Source organism: Chiloscyllium plagiosum, chromosome 33 (genome assembly GCF_004010195.1).
Source record: "Chiloscyllium plagiosum isolate BGI_BamShark_2017 chromosome 33, ASM401019v2, whole genome shotgun sequence".
Lineage (NCBI taxonomy): Eukaryota > Metazoa > Chordata > Chondrichthyes > Orectolobiformes > Hemiscylliidae > Chiloscyllium > Chiloscyllium plagiosum.
In genome coordinates this window covers 34,012,525-34,034,676 of record NC_057742.1, presented here as the reverse complement: position 1 = coordinate 34,034,676, position 22,152 = coordinate 34,012,525, and the positions used below count along the sequence as shown (strand labels likewise).

Genomic DNA, 22,152 nt, shown 5'->3' with positions numbered 1-22,152 from the left:
TCCACTCTGGTACGAGTGTTTCAAATTCACTCAACTCAGAAAATATTTCTCTTCATCGCTGTCCTGAAAGGTAGTACCCTTACTTTAAAACATTGCCTCCTAGTTCTGGATTCACTCACAAGAGCAAGTGTACTCTCTACGTTTATCTTATCAGGACAATTCAGCACCTTAACGTACTTAATCAAATCACCCCTGTCTTCTAAGAAGCAAGCCTAGCCTGTCCAAATTTTCCTCATAAGTCAGCCTGCTCATTCCAAGTATTAATCTAGCAAACCTGCTCTGAACTACCTCTAGTGTATTTCCATGCTTGCTTAAATAAGGAGACCAAAACACACACTATGAAATTTACGGTCTCACCAATGCCCAATATAACCAATGCCTAAAATCTTGTCTTTAAAATGTTCAATTTTTCTTGTAATAAAAAGATGGTGCTGCATTGGCCACCTTAATTATTTGCTGTACCTGCTTACTAACTATTTGGAACCTGTGCACCAGATCACCAAAATCCCTCTGCACGTCAGAAATACGTAGTCATTCTCTATTTAAGCAATTGTTTGCTTCACATTTGTCTGGGTTACACTCTATCTGCAAGCTTTTTGTCCATTTACTCAATGTATTTATATTTGTCTGAATGGTCCCAATGTGTTTCCCCAAATATCTTTGTCTCATCTGCAGGTTTAGCTTTCATGCCTTCATTCCCTTTACCTACACAAGTATTTACCGAGACTCTGTGGAGTCAGATGACTAACTGAAATACTAAGATGGAGAAAAAGCAAGCACCAAAAGGAGCAAGCCATCACCAAATGAATCTTTCACTTGGAAACAGAAATAAGGTCTCCTACACTGTTTTTGAACAAAGTCATCCAGATTGTAGCAGGTTCACATCTAGATTAAGCAGCTGTAGGAAAAATTTCCCGCTGCCCCACCAGTTACTGACCATACAGAGACAAACGTGTTCTTTATTGCAGCCTGGAAATGTTAACCATCAATTGCCAAGTAGATTAGTCCAAATTCCACCATTTCAGTTATTTTACAGATGAATGCCTCATTCTTTCAAACATAAATACACCATCAACACTACCAAATCAAAAGGTTAGCAGGTCTGACCATTTCATAAAGGCATCAGCTGGCACCCACAATTGCTTGGTATCACCTTGGCAGCTCCAGTGCCTAACTGTTCTCATGGCATTGACTGTGTTCATCACATCTTTGGTACCATGTAATGTCAATACTTCCTTCACACTGATTGGTGTTGATGCACAGTCGATGATGTCTCAGTTAGCACGGCTCAATGAAATAAATTTAGTGTTTGTCTATTTTGCTCTGATTAACAATTCAATTGGCTTCATGAGTATAGTACTCAAGCCAAAGTACTATTAGAAAGTTGCAGCAATGTTTTAGGCTGTGAGTGATTTATGCAATGATTCGGACTACTGGCAATCAAAGGTGGACTACAGTTATTTTGTAGAATTTTTAATGAATGTATTGCCTAGAAACACCAATTCCAACATGTATGCACATCATTTAGATGCAATAAATATCTAATATGGGGCACAGCCAACTTGGGGATGGGGGGGGGAAACACACTGCACTAATTGAAAACTTCAATTTCTTCTGTGAATGCTCTACTGCCTTATTCTACTTATTTTCTCACAAACCTGTTGATATTGTCAGTTGGAGTGAGGGCCTGAAACAATACAGCTCGGATTCTGCAATTTGTGCTGTTTGTAAGCAAGGATCACCAATTTAGCCTCTATATTGTTTCAACCACAGATGACGGCTGAAATACTAGTTCCTACAGAACAAAGACTATAGTATATGGTTCAGGTATGTTCCACTATAAACTTTAGTCATGCACGTGATCAGAAACCTTCCCATGTGGCTGCAATTACAGAACTTCTCTATATGTTTTCTTTCTTTGCCACCTCCTACCTTCTCAAATGGTATCCCTTATGTTCCAAGTTTTCTCTGACACAGTTTCCATTGGCACCAGGAGTACTCTAATAGCTTATCCAAAATATCCATTTCTCATACGTTAGACAAGACAGTGTTAATAGGCATCATAGCTAAATCCAATGCCACTCCCCTTTGAAATCCATACAAATGGATGCTCAGCATCAGGATTGCTGGCTAATACGATGCAGGAGGATTTGTTTTGCTCACCCCTTGTCCAGATTTGCTGATGCCTGAAGTTCACCCCAATTTTCTCTCACACTGCTCCTTTAATTGCATACCTGTTGTTGTCAAAGATCTCAAAGCCATAGATATCCAGGACACCGATAACAGTGTTCTTCCCATGGATTTTGGCATCATAATTCTTAACTTCAATGATGTCATTAATTCGGTTGACAATCCAGCAGAAAAGCCGATCATATATTGCCTGCAATTTGTGAACAAGCATTGAAACACCAATTAAACTGATGTTAACAATTATTTGTTAAGTAACAACATTCAGAACAATCTAAATCAATGGTTTCACCATGTCAACTCAAAATGATTCATAGGAAGTATAATAGAATTGAGTGCCATTCAGATTAGTTACAGTGCATCTGTAACTACTACTTCCAAGGTATTTCCTTCCTTTCTTCATTTCAATGAATTTATTCCTAGGATATTGTGGCTCTGGAAAGCCAGCACTTATTTCTGATCCATAACTGCCTTGTGGTAATTCACCATATTTTATGCTTCTACAACTGAGTTGCATAATTACACCACTTCAAAAGCGTTTCAAAACTGAAGCTTTGTAGTAACCAGACCAGCAGAACTTCCTTAATGGTTTCTCTCTTATGTCACAAGAAATGTTAGCAAATTTATTAGATCATCCACTACGTGATCAAAACTCTTAATCTCTTGGTTGGATAGTTCCAAAGCCCCAGACACTGCGTGTTTCACATGAACATGGATTTGTGTTCAGAGCTCAGGGTTGTAGAACTTTTTCTTTTGCTTCACTTTAACCTAACATGGACTAGTATTACCAGAGACAAATGCCTTTATAAATATCACAAGTCTCTGATACAATCAAGACCTAAATAACCGTATCAGAAAATCTTCTAATTCTTATTCTTCACTGTTTGAGTAGCAAGGCAAAATCTGTTATTTATCCCTACAACCTCAACCAGCCCAAACAATCTTCCAGTATATCTCTGTTTCTTTACTTCTGGCTTCTTCAGCATCTCCAATTTTAAACTACTTTGGCATCAGTGGTCATATCTTCAACCCCTGAGGCTGTAAGCTCGAGAAATCCTTCCATAAACCACCCAACTTCCTACGTCTTTGCCCTCCTGAAAAACGTTTGATCACTTGCTCGGATATCTTCTGTGACTCAGGGTCAAACCTTGTCCAATAATTCCCCCCAGGATAGGCCATGGGGTTTTGATAAAGAAACTTAAACACAAGTGTTGCTACAGATTCATGAAACTTCAGAGACAGGCTTTCAATATTTACAATCTCTGAACTTAATTTTGAAAACTTGAGATGCATACAGTTGGCCCTTTCTGTGTGAACACAGCCCCAATTTGGTGAGGATTTCTCCATAACTGTAATGCTTTATTCCTTGTACTACGCTAATGAATCTTCACTGCACCTGTTTCATAGTTCTTATACCCTCTCTGCAATGAATACCCACAGCCATTCAATGTTTGAACCATGGCTAGTTATTTTCCTGTACAAATGGAAGATCACTTCCTTGCTCATGTGTTGTGTGACCTTATGTATAGAATACAGTTTGCTTTTCCAAAGACCTTGTCTAGCTGAACTCCTTCAAATATGTACATATTGCACATCTCTGTTCCTCTATTATTCAAATATTAAAGCAGGTTTCCTTCCACTTATTATCTGCTAATAATTTATTGCTTTAAATTTCACATCATTGCATTTGACACCAATCATTCAACTCGACAACCCATTCCTGCCTCCCTGCATGATTCCTCATAACTTGCATAACTATTATTAAGAAAATTAAATCCCTTTTGTGTCAATGTCCAAATTATTTCCAAAATCGAATAACTTGCATAACTATTATTAACAAAATTAAATTCCTTTTGATTCCTGAAATCAATAAATTGATTTAACCCTGCTCTTTAATTTCTGTCTTCAGCCATATCTCTACATTTTCTTTCGTATCATATACCAAAGTTACTGCACAAATGTCTTAAGTAGCACATATCAAATATCTTTTAAAATGAAATTAGAAACTTTGAGCGCAATTTGCTCCAATTCTTTCAACAGAATCACTATTTTCATTACATATCAGAGTGTGAATTTTAGTTTCACATCACTTTAACTTGCAACTTTGCAAACTGCAGAGTGCCAGTCTTCAATCCCAAAACAGTACCCATTTACTAAAAATTTTGGAAAATTATAATCAGTCTACTCTACAGTATCTCTTCCTCACTCCCTTTCAATTTCCTGCAATGCAAATCATCTGGACATGATGCAATTAGAATGGTTAGTCTGCTTTTGAAAACTGGCATCACTACCTCCTTAGATACACTTGCTCTCTTATTTTCACCTTCCTCTAGAAAATATTTATGCAATTTCTTATTTCTTTGCTCTCGAGAATAAGGCAAATACCTTTGATTCTTTTCCTTTCTGACTTATTTTTTTCATGAAAACCATTCCCCTAAACATGCATCTGGAAACATAACACTCAAATTTAGCCAGCTGAAATGTGATTCTGGAACTTGTTTTTAGTGAAGAATGTCTAGGAATGATCATGCATTATAGTGGTCATACAGATGCCAAAAAGCAATTTATTAAAATTTACTCGTTCATATGATGAGGGCAATACTGGCCAGGCCAGCATCTATTGCCCATACGTAATTATCCAGAAGGCATTTAAGAATCAGCTACATTACTGTGGGTCTGGAGTTACATGTGAGCCAGACCGGGTAAGGATGGCAGCTTCCTTCCCTAAAAGGCATTAGTGAACCAGATGGGTTTACTCTGACAATCAATAATGGATTCTTGAATGCCCTTAATTCCACATATTTATTGAAGTCAAGTTTCGCCATCTTCCATGGAGGGATTCGAACCAGAGACCCCAGCACATTACAGGTCATAGAGTCATACAGATGCACAGCACGAAACAGACCCTTTGGTCCGATTCGTCCATGCCGATTAGATGTCCTAAATTAATCTAGTCCCATTTGCCAACACTTGGCTCATATATCTCTAAACTCTTCTTATTCATACACCCATCCAAATGCCTTTTAATGTTGTAATTGTACCAGCCTCTACCACTTCCTCTGGCACCTCATTCCATACATGCAACACCCTCTGCATGAAAACGTTGCCCTTTAGGTCCCTTTTAAATCTTTCTCTTCTCACCCTAAACCTATGCCCTCTGGTTCTCACTCTCCCATCCCAAGGAAAAGACCTAGTCTATTCACCCTATCTATGCCCCTCATGATTTTATAAACCTCATTAAAGGTCACCCTTCATCCTCCGACGCTCCAAGAAAAATAGCCCCAGCCTATTCAGTCTCTCCCTATAGCTCAAACTCTCCAACCCTGGCAACATTCTAGTAAATCTTTTCTGAACCCTTTCAAGTTTCATCACATCCTTTCGTTCTGCTAGAACATGCATTTCGTTAACGTGAATTTGCTGTAACGCGATTGATGAATCAGGGACACGGTTTCTCAAGAGCAAACTTTTAAAACGTGTTGGCTATAATACGATGACATCACCAACACTAAGTGCTGTTCCTAAAGCATAATTTTTCTATAGGGTGGGGTTGAACAAGAACGCATTTATTGCGTTATCGAAGAACTACCTCCACCTGGGTCTCTGAATTAAGAGTCTAGTTATAATATCACAAAGCCATTGCCTCCCCAAGAGAAAGAGTTTTCCAAAGTCCAAACTAATCCAAATACCCACATTCTGGTCAAAGGCAATTTATCATTTCTTTTTCCCCATTTATGTTCTTTATGTATTGCCAACATTAAAGTTCATGGTCTACTGAATGAGAACACAACTATGCTTAAGATGGAATAGCTAAGTTACTGTGAAATGTTCTTTTTAGATGTCATGAATTCAGTGATAAAAGTATGACAGTTATTTTTCAGTAGCCAATATTATATTCTATCATGAATTGTTTGGGCACAAATAAAAGACATGAAACAAAATAAAAAAGATCTAACCTTCCAAGTCTGCACTTTCCAGGGATTGTCCAATTTTAATTCTTCTTATAATGACCAAACCCTTACTTTCTCAAATTGAAGTAAATGTGTACATGAAAAATAATGCTTAGATTTAGACTGCTAAGAATTCAATTTAGAATCTTTTAAAATATAGAATGCCTGGGAACGTACATTATTGTTGTCAATACACAAGTCATTGAGAAGCTGTTTTCTCAAGGCGATTGTTTCAGATGCGCACAGCCAGCTCAAAGGCATTTTCTCATGTTTACATAGCTGCCTTAAAAGCAGATCATCAAAATGTAACTGCAACCTTGATTCATTGAAAGCCACTTCATGTTGAAGTATTCCCTGAAGACATCTAGAAGCTGCTTTTATTTTAAATGAACTGTCTGAACAGAGTGTGGTCAACCTTTTCCCTGCTTCTGATATGCTTTACAGTGGGGAAGCCCTTTTATTATCAACTCTAAATTGATGAAATGAAATTAGCCCACATCCCATGAATGAATTACAAAACCGATCCTGCAAACAGATACTAGTGCAGTCATCAGTAGTTATAAAGCGGGATAATGATTTTGGAGGAGATGCAAGCATATGCATCAAACTCAGTTTACAATATGGTATGGAAAAAGATTGTAAGGCAGTATACTTCATAGTTAAACAAAGATTTAGTTATCACAAGGTGGATCTGCCACAACTGCCATAATCACCTTCAAGCAAGGCAACAAAATTTTCCTTTCCAGGTTAAATCTAACCGGTACTGCAAGGTGTAATATCTCCAGTTTCAATACAATGTTCAGTTTTTGCTGTTAAGTCCTGTGAAGCATCTTGGAAATCTAATTTATACATACAATAGAAATCTAACCTGGAGCAGGCTTACCAACAATGAACATAGGTTTAAGTCATAGTTCTGAACATTCTAAATTGTCACTGTTCTGGTTAAAGCACCCTGTTACAAAATAAAGGTATGTGAAATCTGACTATGCTTCCCAGTGATTAGGCTGTCATAAAGACTTGGGGAAATCTTCAATCATCTATTGCACGGCAGGCTTGGTTTTAATTCAGTTACCTTGGCAAATGCATCCCGTCCATAGCTTGCCTCCTGGTCTGTGTGCTGTTTGTCAATCACGTCCCGGCCTGTAGCTACAGTCCGATACATTAAGGCCTTCTCCACAACATCACTTTTTGTTGAAAGCAGCTCTGCAATCACGGATACCAACTTACTATTTTCAATGAAAACCGAGTCACCATCCATTGCAAATTTCAGATTTCCCTGGGTTTTTAAAAAAAGACACAAAAAGGACACACTAAGTCATCATAAATTTCCCTGGTTCATTAAAATGACTTCTAGAAAGAGATTTCCATCTTATAAATAGACACTGATAAAGATCAATAATCAGGAAGACTGCAACATGAACAATAGCAGCAACAACTAGCTAGTTAATTAAACTTTAACATAAGGGTTATTTAAATAAAAGAGCAAAAAAAGCATTGGACAGTTGAAATTAAAACAATATGCTGGAAATGCACAATAAATCTATAAGCATTTGAAAAGACAATCTGTGAAGATTTTGATGTACACTGATCATTGGTATGTAAAGAGAAGAATGCTAGCCTAGAAGCACTTCCTATTGTGTCTCCTTTCGAAAATATCAGTGTAGCCTCATTTATTTAGAATGGTTGTTTGGGAAGGGTTTGGTTTTCTGTGAATGGAACAGTACTTGTGAGATTATGGGGATCATTGCACATGAAATGGAATAGTAACGGAGGCAGAACAGGCAGTACAGGTGCAGGAAATGAGCAACTTTAATAGCAAATAGGACATGAAAGGAAAAGGCAATCATTGTAAAATAAATGAAAACTAAATGAAAGAAAAAACTGATAAGGAAGTGATCGGAACATTTTTAATTAGAGTGGTAAAAATAAAATTAAAAAGAATGAAAAGAAATAGAGGAATAAAAATTAAAGGCAAAGACAAAAAATGAATAGAAGCAAAAATCCAGGAAAGCTGAAGTCACTGGTAAAAAGTGAAATTGTCTGAAATATGCAGCAGCTCCATCTGTATCTGAAATTACAGAAAACAGGTTGACCTTTCAGATGCGGAACTCTTGTCAGCATCTTCCTAACCAATTATCTACATCGAACATAGTAACCTCCTCTCTTTGAAGATGATGATTAATACCAGCAATTTCACACAATCACAGAAAGATGCCGCACAAAAATAGGCACACGGCTCCTTCTGCCTGTGCCAGCTCTCTGAAACAGCTATTAATTCAAGACTCCTGTCCTATTCACTACATATCCAATTTTCTTCTAACATTTCCACAATTTCTATGACACTTTTGGCCAGGGCATTTCATACTATAACTTGTCACATAAGAAAATTCTGATCTTCCTTGACTATTTTACTAAATATCTTCAGTCTATATCCCTTGGCTGCCAACCCCATGAAACCTGCTACTCTATCATAACCTCAAAGAGGAAGTCAGCTGTATGCAAGACACATTTTGTCCCCATTTTGGTTAACATAAATTAGCATCTGAACAGTTTGAAGAGGACAATATTCATGGTGAATTATTAAACCTAGGCACCTAAATTTATCCTTTTAATCACTACCTGAACATTTGGTTTCATTTTATATTTGTTTCTGATATGTTTTTAAAACAATGTTAAGGCTCAGAGTAACAAAGAACCATGGAATCATAGAGCAGAAAGAGGTGCAACTCTGGCCCCGATGTCCCCAACAGCTCCTTCCAACCACACATCCAAATTCCTTCTACAAGTTGCTTTTCAGTCTGGTCCCACCACCGTTACATCACATTTCATCTAAATAAAGCAGCAAAACAAGATCCTTCTCCTTTATCAGCTCATTAAGAAAACTAACTGCAAACCGTCAGAAAAGATGAACTAGGTAGTTCATAGCAGACCTGACTATCATCAAAAGAAAATATAGTTCCTGTTTCATCTAGAAAGGAGTTTATTTCAAAGCAATTAAGGTAATGAGTTAGCTCAGTAGAAAAGTTCTGTTTGTGCAACTTCCAAACCAGGAGTGTTTAGTTAGAAATCTATAGATTATTAAAAGCTGCAAAAGTCTAAGATCTGGATTTTGCAAATATTCATGAAAAATAAATTCAGAGTTCACAGGATAGAAACTAGGGAGAGTGACATAAGCCCAACTTAAAGATTTTATATGTAGGAGTAATTGCTCTGGTTTGGAATCACTAATATAGTGGCATTGGGGAATAGGTTGATTTTTCTTTGTTTTTCTGGGTATTCTAAATCTTGTAATGATGCTGCTCCTTTAACAAGGTTACGTTGTCTTTGTTTTTTTTCCAGAGGTGATAAAGACACACAGGCTCCATAACGTCTGGGGTGATCTACTTGAGGAAGCTTTTAAGTTTAAAATAGAACACGAGTACAATGAAAGGGGAGTGGCTAGTTCTCCCAGGTCAGCTTTTCTCTGGTTTGGTTTGGGTTGGGTTTTTAGCAGTCTGGCTGTTCAAAGCAAGCAGTCAATTGGTTTTGAGGCTGCTGGTCAAAGAAACAGCTACGTGGAAGGTGTTCCATGCTGAATCTCTCTGACATCTCCCCTGTAAGACCCGGTCTTTGATTTTATTTTTTTTGCCAAGGGGAGTTTATGGGGATTGTTGCAGGAATTTGGAATAGTATCTTTAAGTTGGTATAGTTTGTTGTGTTTTTGGATAGGTTAAATTATTCTACATTCAGTTTTCTATTGTTTGTTCATTTGGCAATCTTGCAAATAAATTCTGTTTTATTTAAAACTAAGTGGTTGGGCCAGCTGCATCATTCCTGGAATATCCACTATACACCTGCTTAAAACACTAGCAAAGTTAGGATCCAGGCTGCTTTCTTGAACTATCCTGAGGGGGCTCTGGCCTGGCCCATAATAACCTTGATAAATTGCTTTACGTTTTACTTACTTCTGTCCTTTGTGTAATAAACTTCTGATCTGTTGTTAAAGAAAACCTGTAGCTTCAGGTTTCAGTGAATGAACACCACATCAAATAAAACTAGAGAAAGGAAATGATCTATCAAGCCTGATTTAATTCTGGGATTGGATTTATCCAGTCACCTGTTCTGGTGATTCACGTGGCCCTGAAAAACTCTTGAATTATAGAAAGGAAGTTGGAGAGCTGTCCTTGTACACAGCCAACAGTCCTCCTTCAAAAAACAAAATCCACATTTCACTAATTATTTTGCTTACTGCTGCGTTTTGGAGACTTGTTAAGCAAAACATTATTCTTAAATTTGCTGGCATGACAACAGATAAAAATATCATAATGTTCCCAACAGCTACAATAAGGTGCGTTATGTAAATACCAATCTCTGTCATTGGTTATGCAATAGTTTTATATTGATAAAGATTTTGTTCATCTCATTAGCTCCTGTAACTACAAGTTTGGTTAGGGGATAGCTTCTGGATTTGATCATTGCTACTGTTTTACTTCAGATGTTCCAGGAAGACAAGATCTGACCTACAGTCACTCCTAACTATGTCAGGTTGGAATCATGCTTTAGTCTCTGGTTAACCATATGGGTGGCATTGTGGAGGCAAATCTACTGTATATTATATTGGAGGAATTCAGCAGGTGACACTAGATATGATAAGGATATGATGCTTGACATTGAATACACCTTGAATATTTTTGAATGCCTTGAATACACTATACAAATGCAAGCTCATGTTTACAGGTCATTTTTATTTCTGTTAAGTAAAATTGTGGCTGGCACTGATCCCTGGGTTAGTCTGAGGGTCAGCCTTCTCAATGTGCTTCTCCCTTGCTAAAGCTGGACGAAATCATAGAGACCCAACAGTGTGGAAACAGACCATTTGGTCAGCGAGTCCACACCATTCCTTGGAAGAGCATCCCACCCAGACCCATCCACATACCCTAACCTGCATTGCCCACCTAACGTGCACATCCTGGACACTATGGGACAATTTAGCATGGTCAATCCACCTAACCTGCACATCTTTGGACTCTGGGAGGAAACTGAAGCACCCAGAGGAAACCTACACAGACACGGAGAGAATATGCAAAATCCACATATATAGTTACCCGAGCGTGCAATCAAACCTGGGTCCCTGGCAGAGAAACAGCACTGTCCCACCGAATACCAAATAGTTTGTGGCAAAGCAGTGTTTTAGTAACTTTTAAGACCAGAGTTCAAAGCGGAGGAAAAATGTACTACACTGTATTACAGTGTACTACACTGAATCAAAAGCAGCCCTGTGGTCCAGTTTTATGACATTTGTCTTCAGGTTCCTCAAAAATGCAATGTCTGATGTTTGTGGGGAGTGCCAGAACTTGACCACAGATGCTCTGCCCTTTCCAAAGCAGCTTGGTTGACTTCAAAGATGGTCTCTTCTTCCAGAGAGATAAAATACAGGATACGACGCTCGACATTACTGTCTTAAATAAACTATATAAATGCAAACTCATGTAGCAGGTGGCTAGTCTATACTCACTTTATCAATTTATAAAAAAGAAATTCACTCATATCTCCAAATATAAATGATAACATGACTTTCTAAGAATGGCAAAAACAATGGAATACAAACCCTGTCAAATGCCCTACTGGAGACCCTTAGCACTATTTGGGTCAGCATGGTGGCTCAGTAGTTATCATTGCTGCCTTACAGCGCAAGGGGCCAGGGTATGATCCCACCAGTGGATGACTCTGTGTAGACGTTGCACATTCTCCCTCTGTCTGCGTGGGTTTCTGCTGGGTGCTCCAGTTTCCTCCCACAGTCCAAAGATGTGCAGGTTAGGCAGACTGGCCATGCTAAATTGCCTGTAGTGTCCATGGATATGTAGGCTAGGTGGATTAGCCATGGGGAATGCACAGTTACAGGGATAGTGTTGGCACAGGTCTGGGTGGGATACTCTTCAGGGAGTTGGTGTGGATTTGACGGTCTGAATGGCCTGCTTCCACACTCTGGGGATTCTCTGTTTCTAAGATAACTGTTGTGTGCCAGTACAGCTAGATTGTGCTAAGAACAGGGAAGTTGTGCCCCATGATCTAACCAGTATTTCTTATGAAGACAAAAGCATTAAAGCAGGCCATTATCATAGTGATGTTTATTGAACCTTGCTGTGCACAATTGGCTGCTGCACTTCCTATATCAAAACAGTGATGACACTACATTGACTATATAATATTGTGTGAACGGTGCTGTTATTAATCTAAAGTCATTCTTTATTTCTTTCTTTATTATTAGAATAAAAGGGTTTAATCTCTGGATCTCACAGCCAACAGCAACAATAAAGGAAATATATCAGTGCCACTAAATCCTGTGGGAAGTGTGGGACTTGCAGGCTGCTTCATATCTATATACAGTGTCAAATACAAGTAGCTCACTGAACTACTATGAAACTAACATCTCTCAAGGAGTCATTGGACTGATGTCAAGTAACAGTCTTCCGATACCTTGCAACACCAAAGACAATACAAAAGGGGAACCTATCAGCAAGCCGCAGGAGTTGTACAGCTCATGAACAGAAATAACAGTGACACAATCATATCAGCACTACACCTTCACATAAATCATCATTAAAGTGACATCTTTGCAAACACCAGCTCACTTCCTGTGTTGCACATTTAAACTGGCTAAAGCGAGATGATCTATTGCTAAACATGAAATCTACTGCAAAGCTGTGTGTACCAGGACAATTCACTACAAATGAAAATGTAATCTATTTCATTTTCGTTTCACAATTCAAAAAAGCAACCATCATGCAACTTATTCTTTGTGTTACATTCAATCCTATGACAATTGGATTTTGCAACTCATGCTGTTTGCCCAATCCCCTGGCAATGGAATTATTTTCACAAGTCTCCACAATTTTTAATGGGTGCACCAAATTCAACTGTATAAATACAGAGAATCTCTATTAAAATAGACATTGTGTTAACGGACATAAAATTATGCAAAGCTGACCTTTTCAAAATAGCAATTTACTTTAAGAATTCCGATTTCAAGCTTGAGGCATTTACCCAACTTTCAGTCCATTTCAAAATGTGTTCTCCCTTTTCCCTGCTCTCTTGAATTCAAAATATTTGAATTTAATTCTCAATCTCTGGTGCCTCACATAAGTGGACAGCACCTAAAATTATACAGAATTTACAGCCTAGAAACCAGGCCTGTGACTCATCAGCTTTATGTTGGTGTTTATGCTCCACAGGAACTCTCTCCTTTCCTACTTCATCTGACCATATTGGAACATCTCACTATTTTTTCCTGCCTCACCGTGCTTTTTCACCAAAGGCTAAAACAAAAGCAGAACAATTTGGAAATAATTGTTATTGTGGGAGCTCCATTTTGAAGTAGACAAGTCAGACCAACCTGTACCACTTTCCACTTTGAGTGTTTTCTTTCCTTCTGGATTAGTTTCCCCATGAGTGGATCTACACCCTTTGCTTAATTTCCTCCTTGAGACAGTAAAGTTCCATACTGTAAGCACTGTCCAGGTAAAAGAGTTTTCTCCTAAACAGTGTGTTAGATTTAATAGTCACATCTCATATTTAGGACTGATGGTGGTGGATTTCCCCATTAGTGAAAATGTCGTCTTTAGTTTTGAAGTACTTTTGAAATGTAGCAAATCAGGTCTTCACCCATCCTCTCCGCTGCAACCCTCTGTCCCACAACCACCACCACCAACCCGCCCCCCCCACCCCACATACTTAGATTAGATTACTTACAGTGTGGAAACAGGCCCTTCGGCCCAACAAGTCCACACCGACCCGCCGAAGCGTAACCCACCCATACCCCTACATTTACCCCTTTACCTAACACTACGGGCAATTTAGCATGGCCAATTCACCTGACTTGCACATCTTTGTGACTGTGGGAGGAAACCGGAGCCCCCGGAGGAAACCCACGCAGACACGGGGAGAACGTGCAAACTCCACACAGTCAGTCGCCTGAGTCGGGAATTGAACCCGGGTCTCTGGCGCTGCGAGGCAGCAGTGCTAACCACTGTGCCACCGTGCCGCCCACAAATGGCCAACATGCTGTGAGGTATTAAGGAACAATCACACCTAACAATACCTAATCTTCTTTCTGGCAAAAAAGGTTACAGACTCTTCAGCCTTTCCGAATTACTACAACTTCTGACTTCAGAATTTTTACCTGTAGATCCTTTGGCACTTTCTTATAAGCTTCTTATAAAATGGAACCAAATTGCACACAATATTTATATTAAGCATTAGACAGACAGAGATAAATGTCTGTTATCCAACTCATATGGACAAAAGATCCCAACTGTGAGAACCCTTTTAAATACCTTTTAAACCCAGGCAATTGCTTCCTTTGTTTTGAAATTTCTATCGCTCTGTAAACTGATACAGTCAAAACAGTGTCTGAACACCTCCCCGATGAGTATCAGTTGATTATTTGGCTGTAAAGAACTTTACAACCAAGTTCAATCTTGTTGTCCACCCACAATTTCTTCTGGCAGAGGTGGCTAGACTGACATCAGAAACAGACATGTACAGAGCAGCACTGACTTTCTCTCTCCCTTAATTTAGGCTAAATAGAATCCATAGCAACTGATTCACCAGCTGAGGAGAATTATTCTACAGAAATTCAGCTTCTCTAAAATTAAGCCTTACCTAATGTAACTTGTAATATGTAAAACAGTAAAAGGTGTTTGTCTGTAACCACGTTTCAATGGAATGAAGTGATCAATAAATTCCATAGTTAAGATCTGCCAAGGGCAAGGTGATGCAAAGTTTGGGGGATAAACAACTGAAAAAAAAATGAAGATTTTGAAGATATTCTAAGTTTAAATAAGGACGCAAAGCAAGAAATTAGATGAGATGTCTATTGCAACCTTTTCATTAAATTTAGTGTGATTTTGTGGTCACACCCTTCCCCTTAGTGAGGATTATTGTTTGTTCATTCTTTGATTGTGGAAGATAATGGCCAACATGCTGTGAGGTATTAAGGAACAATCACACACTGGAATCAAAGTAAAACTGACCAGTGGCAGGAAAACAAACCTTTCATTTTCCCAGCAAAGGAATAGCTACTTTGCTGGTCATAACTTCTAGACAACTAGTTGGAGCTCTACTTCATAACTTCAATTGATTTTTGTCGAGCAAGGGTATTAAAGAACATGAAACCAAAGTGGATAAATAATTGAATTGAAAAGCGGATTAATGGTGGACCAAGCTTAAGAGGCTTTTTTTTTCTTATGCATTTACTGGAAGTGGGTATCACAGTCTTCTCCAACATTTATTGCCCACCCCTCATTGTCCAGAGGCCAGTTAAGAGTCAACTGCACTGAGAGAGTCCAGAGTCACATGTAGACTAGGCTAGGTAAGGACAGCCGATTTCCTTCTCTAAAGGACATTAGTGAATCAGACTTTTGTTTTTCTGACAATTGTTATGGGCTAGGCCAGACCCCCTCAAAATATTTTAAGGTAGCACAGACCTTAACTTTTCTTATTTTAAAGGCAGAATGTGAAATGGATATTCCAGGAGTGATGCAGCTGATTAAACCACTTGGCTTGAAGCAAACAGAATTTAACACTACAATTGAAACATGAACAAAAGAAAACAGAATAAAGAATAACTTAACTATTTGAAACCCCAACCAACTCAACACAGCAACTTAACTAAGCAGCTATTTCAATTCCCACAACGTCCAATAAACATATCCCTTGGCAAAAAGGTAAATTCAAATGCATGAGGAAACAACTTTCAAAGAGATTTCAGAGAGAAAGCCAGCCAGGAACTATCTGCTGAAGCTTTGAACCTTCCTTTACTGTAGCAGCTCATGACTGTTACAGCTAAACAAAACTAGAAAAAAAACCTGAACTGCGAGAACTGGCCACACCACAAACAGGCAGAAAACTAGCCACCAGTATACATGAACACCAACTAGCCACAAAACGACATGACCCTCTCTCACGAGTATCCTTACATACAGATAAGGAAGGACGCCACTTCGAGTGGGACAACACATCCATCTTAGGACAAGTCAAACAGAGATATGCATGAGAATTCCTAGAAGCATGGCATTCCAATCGGAACTATCAACAAACACATCGAGTTAGACCCCATCTACCACCCCCTGAGAAACAGAACAGGAAATGACATCACCACCGGAAATGACATCGCCATGACAATGACATGACACAAAGAAACCCAAACATATAAATAGAAAGCAGGAATCATGTACAGTGCTTCACCTGAGGCCCACTGAAGATGTTACCTAGTAGGATGACGAAGCATCTGGAAATGAACCTCCCAGCTCAGCGAGCAAACCCACATCCAGAACCTCAACCTAAGCTACAAATCTTTTCAAAACTCATTATGGCTACTCCCCAGCCATTTGTCAAAATAAGCTCTTTCCCAGATATTTCAGCACCTCTGCCTTAATGACTTCTTGAAAGAAAACAAGGACAAAATAACCTTGTTAAAATGACAGCATAATCACACAATCGATGGTTTAATTGTTATCAGTGTACTCTTAATTCCAGACTTTTTTTTATTAAGTTCAAATTTCACCACATTATGGCCAAACTTAAACCCAGGGGCCCAGATCATTACCCGAGTTTCTGGATTAACAGTCTACTGACAATAGCACAAAGCCAATGCCAATGCCTTCCAAAATTGTATGCTGAAAATATTGTGGATTTCTATTCTCAACTGCTAAGTTGCTACTCTAAGATCAGCATTAAGCTACCTCACCAGGTCAATACCACCAACTAGAAGACAGTGTGGGAATGGACCAGCTCAGTTTTCAATAAATTAAATCCTTCGCTGTTCACTAACACAATTTTTGACTTTTACTATGTTTACATCTTTAAAAGGAAATAACACAGCCATGTCAAATGCACCACAGTTAATGCACTGTCTAAACTGTAATTCGGGGCAAATTTTAGTCACAGTATGTTACTAAGGCATGAAAGCATAGAGTAGCGAAAGAAAACTTGGAGTGCAAATATTCAGTTACACATATATCAGTCTTGTAAATATTCTGTAATCTCTCACGATGGGCATTCAAACTCTGCAACTGGCAGTATGGGAGGAGTATAAAGCTGACTTTAATTATGGAATCGTAAGTTATATAGAAATGTGGCCAGTAGATGGTGCTGTGTGACAATGATACCTGCATAGACAAACAGCACCCAGGCATTAGTGAACCGAATACAAGAATGAGGAGCAGGAGGCGGCAATATTGCCCCTTGAGCCTGCTCTGCCATTTGATACAATCATAACTGATCTTATCTCAGCCTCAACTCTACTTTCCGGTCTATTCTCTATAACTCTTTATACCAGTGACCATGGATGATTAGATTAGATTAGATTCCCTACAGTGTGGAAACAGGCCCTTTAGCCCAACAACTCCACACTGACCCTCCAAAGAGTAACCTGCCCAGACCCATTTCTCTCTGACTAATGCCCCTAACACTATGGGCAATTTAACATGGCCAATTCACCTGACCTGCACAACTTTGGACAATAGGAGGAAGCCGGAGCACCCGGAGGAAACCCACGCAGACACAGGGAGAATATGCAAACTACACACGGACAGTCACCCAAGGCTGGAATCAAACCTGGGAATCTGGTGCTGTGAGGCAGCAGTGCTAACCACTGAGCCACTGTGCCGCCTGGATGAGGTGGACATTCAGATTCAGTCTGATCTTATTCAAGATTAATTTCAACACATCATTAAAATTAAGTATTTTCATAGTTAAAAATCACAACACCAGGTTATAGTACGACAGGTTTAATTGGAAGCACACTAGCTTTCGGAGCGATGCTCCTTCATCAGCCACCAGATAGATGAACAAATCAATGGGACACCTAGGAGCTCATACATCTCTGGCCTCATAGCAGAAGCAGTGATGCAAAAACTGGGATAAACAGCCCTCCCACAAAATTACCCAAACATTGATAACACTTTTGTTATTAAGAAAGCAGAAATCGTGAGCACACATCATTTTATCAATACCATACTCACAGGGATAAGATTTACAGGAGAGGAAACAACCAACTCCCATTCCTGCATGTTCTGGTACAAAGAACACAGAACAGTGAATGCACCACAAAACTGTACAGGAAAGCCACATACATGCACCAGATCCTGAACTACAACAGCAACCACCTGAACACAAAAAAGAGAAGCTGCATCAGAACCCTGTTCAAAAGGACGACAACACACTTCAGCACCCAACCTATGAAGGGAAGAACACCACCTCAACAGAGTATTTGTCAAGAATGGATATCTCCGCAACTTCATCCACAGATGCCTAACAAACAACAAGACAAGGACATAACATGGCTTAACTCACTAGCCACGCTGCCTTAAATAAAAAATACGTCGGAATTGACAGCCAGCCTCCTTTGACCACTCAGGTTTGTGACAGCCAGGCTCAGACAACAACTCACCAGGACAAAAGACTTTATACATACCATGTGCAAGACAAACATAATTTACAAGGTTCAATGTAAATTAACATTGCAATGTAAATAAACTGCATGAAACATTGCATAGGGCAATCAGGCAGACAACTAGCAATCCGCATCCATGAACACCATACATACAGATGACAAAGACCACAAATTCAACTGGGATAACAAAACAACCATAGGACAAGTTAAACTGAGGGCAGCTAGAGAACTTCTAGAAGGGTGGCACTCATCCATGGACTCCATCAACAAACACATGGACCCAGACCCAATAAACCGGCCACGACAATGAACAACCAGAACCAGCAGCTGGAACAGAACCAAATATTCCAGAAGACAGTACAGCAGCGCTTCACAGGAAGCTCCAAAGCACCGAGGATGTCACCGAGACAGGGGATGAAACATCTGTAAATCAACTTCTCAGCTTGGCAAACATACCCGCAACTACGTTCACTAAACTCACGTACAGAATAAGTAAATTGCTCTCTATAGAAAATCTAATAGATGAGGCCCATATTTGCTGAATTGTTACACAATGAGAAGTGTCTTCACTGAACTCAAATTCATAAATGACTTTCTTGGCAGATGCTTCCTCAGACTGGGAAGTGTAGAAGCAGGTGTCTGAATCATAGGAAAGGGGTCAAACATTTAGACCCATGATGATGAGAATTTCTTCACTGAAAAAGGATCTAGGCCTTTGATATTTGCCCCTGCAGAGAACGGTAGATGGTCCAGTCAGTGAGCACATTGACATGGAGATCCAAGGATGTCCAGATCTTAATGGAATGAACAGATAACATGGATTGTTCAGGAAGGTTGGGTGACACAGATTATCCAGGAAGGTATTAAATAGCAGGGTGAAAGGGCCAAATGGACTACTCTTGCTCCACATTATTGTAGCAATAATTGAGATGACCAAGAGAGTGGTTGAAGAGATAGATTTTAAGCCTCCTATGCTGAAGCGAGTCAGCAAAGTTAGCAAGATATCCAAACAGTTGAACCACAAGATCGAAAGAGGTTTGTAAATTAATATCCTTTAACCTGGTTATGTACTCCTCTCATGGAATAAGGGATAAATAAAGTTTATACTTCCACCAAGTCTCATCTGCTGCACATCTCATTTCTTATACAGTTAATGGAAGGGACCTGGGGAGTGTTGTTGAACAGTTGGACCTAGGGATAGAAGGGCATAGTTCCTTGAAAGTGACATGACATGCAGAGAGGGTGCTGGAGTGGAGGTCGGCATGCTTTCCTTCATTGGTCAGTACATTGAGTATAGCAGTTAGGACATGTTGTGGCTTTACAAGACATTGGTAATGCCTCATTTGGAATATTGTGTACAATTCTGGTCGCAGTGTTATAGGAAGAATGTTTTCAAACTAGAAAGGGTGCAGAAAAAAAATCACAAAGGATGCTGCCCGGATTGATGAGTTTGTGTTATAAGGAGAAGCTGGATAAGCTGAGACAATTTTCCCTGGAGCGTCAAAGGCTGAGGGGTGACCTTACAGAGGTTTTATAAAACCTTGAGGGGCATGGATTGGGTGAATAGCCAACCAAGGTCTTTTTCCAAGGGTAGGGGAGACCAAAACTAGACAACATAGGTCTAAAATGAGAGGGAAAAGATTTAAAAGGTACTTAAGGGGCAACGTTTTCACACACAGTCGTGCATATATGGAATGAACTGCCAGAGGGAGTGATAGAGGCGGGCTCAGTTACAACACTTAAAAGACATTTGGACATGTACATGAATAGGAAAGATTTGGAGGGCTACAGACCAAAGGCAGGCTAATGGGACTAGTTTAGTTTGGGATACCTGGTCGGCATGGACGAGCTTGACCAAAGGGTCTGTTTCAGTGCTGTATGACTATGTTTGCTTTACTCTCATCCAGAAAATACTTTGCATTCATTTATATTATGGTGCAATATTCCAAGCAGGTCAGCTTGAACATACTTGGATATGATTGTACAGTAATCTCCATTTATTGAAAAGGTGTGTTTTCACTCACTGCAGAAACAGAGAACCTACCAGGTGCAGAATAGTGGCCAGAATTTTGTAGACCGTCTGAATCTCTTCAGGAGTGAAACCAATCACTTTCATTGCATCTGCAACTGCTTTAAATTCTGCAGCATCGTTTATAGCAGACTGTGTGCAAAAGGATAATTAAACTTTAGGAAAGCATTTCACAATCAGTGCGAACAGACTCTATATTATTGATTACACAAAATAATTTTCATTCAATATTTCCCAATGCACTTACATTTACAACTAATCCATAGATTCTACAAAGGAATTAGTGAGCTCATTTAGCCATTACAGAGACTAAATGGCCCTAGCTTCTCAGGTACTTCATCTGAGTCAGGTTTGTACCTCTTGTTGCAAATCATAGAAAAGAAATCTCTGGTTCAGGGAGGATACAGTTAACCTGTGTTTCCGCTCCTGGTCTCAACCCACAGACTCCTCGAGTGAAGGTACATACACGAACAGAGGCATGGAACTGTGCTCAGCTGTAATGTAACCTACCAGATGTCTCTTTCCCACCTCATTCCTAGCCAGCCAACAATCCCAGCATAGGGCAAGGAAGTGCCTTTTCAGAGGCAGTGGTCTTTAAAAGAAGGAAGTATTGATTCATTCCAATTCCCATTGACAGAAATGTTTCTAGAGGGATGGGAAGGATGCATGGAATAAACAGCAAATTTCCAGTTCCACATTTTGGAAAAATACTTTTTAACTGGTATTATATTCCAGTTGTTGCATAATCGCTAGGAAGCAAAAAAAAAAGTTGCTTGATTTCTCTCTCTAGTCACACACTATAGCCTTACCTTCAGTACTCCACCGGCCTTGATGAAGTTGTAGGCAGTTGGATCTTTCTGAATGTGCAAGGTTCGTAGCAATTTCTCAGGACCACCCAACAGTAACTAAAATATGAACACATCATTTTCAAATCAAAGCACATAAGAAGCAGTTATACCAGTATCAAATATTATTTCTATCATGCAGAAATGGTTTTGGTGAGGCCAATAACCTGCAGAGGCTATTTGCAAATACCCTCATTCCCTAGTTTGGTTAGTCTCTTCCACGTTGGTTTGACTGTTGTGACATTCCCAATACTCCTGAAACAAAAGCTTTGCACAACTAGTGATAACACAACTAGTACAGTACACTGTCTGGCATACCAAAATAGGTATTTTTCATCAACCTGCTCAGGTATGTGATGACATATTTCTGAAGCAGGTGGGACTTGAATGTAGACCTTCTGGTTCACAGGCAAGGACATTACGACTGTGCCACAAGAACCATTTTACTAAAAAGAGTACTTGCTAATTTTATTAGGGTCAGTGCACGTTTAAAGTTTATTGATTGAAATGACCAGTCAGACCACCCTGGGGCTTCCAGCAGTTCTGTACAGCCTCTTTCTTTATCAGGACCTGAAGCATTAGCATCACTGGAAGAAGGGACTTTTACTCCCATGTCAGCAATGGGCAAATCCTCCAATGGCCACCAAACACCCAGCCTTATACTAGAAGATCACAGGTCTTCATGCCCAGTCTGTGAGAAGGAGGCTGGCC

General features: G+C 39.4%; 1 protein-coding gene across 1 annotated transcript in view; it reads right to left on the bottom strand.

Moving 5' to 3' along the window:
* The window catches only part of myo1d (myosin 1D), a 525,665-nt gene that overhangs the window by 400,543 nt on the left and 102,970 nt on the right, over positions 1–22,152 (bottom strand). Inside the window, exons 6-9 of the mRNA XM_043675298.1 lie at positions 21,406–21,501; positions 20,612–20,728; positions 7,207–7,410; positions 2,235–2,380 (exon numbers count right to left, since the gene is read on the bottom strand). Of these exons, the coding sequence (XP_043531233.1) occupies positions 2,235–2,380; positions 7,207–7,410; positions 20,612–20,728; positions 21,406–21,501 (563 nt within the window). The remainder of the gene's footprint in view (positions 1–2,234; positions 2,381–7,206; positions 7,411–20,611; positions 20,729–21,405; positions 21,502–22,152) is intronic.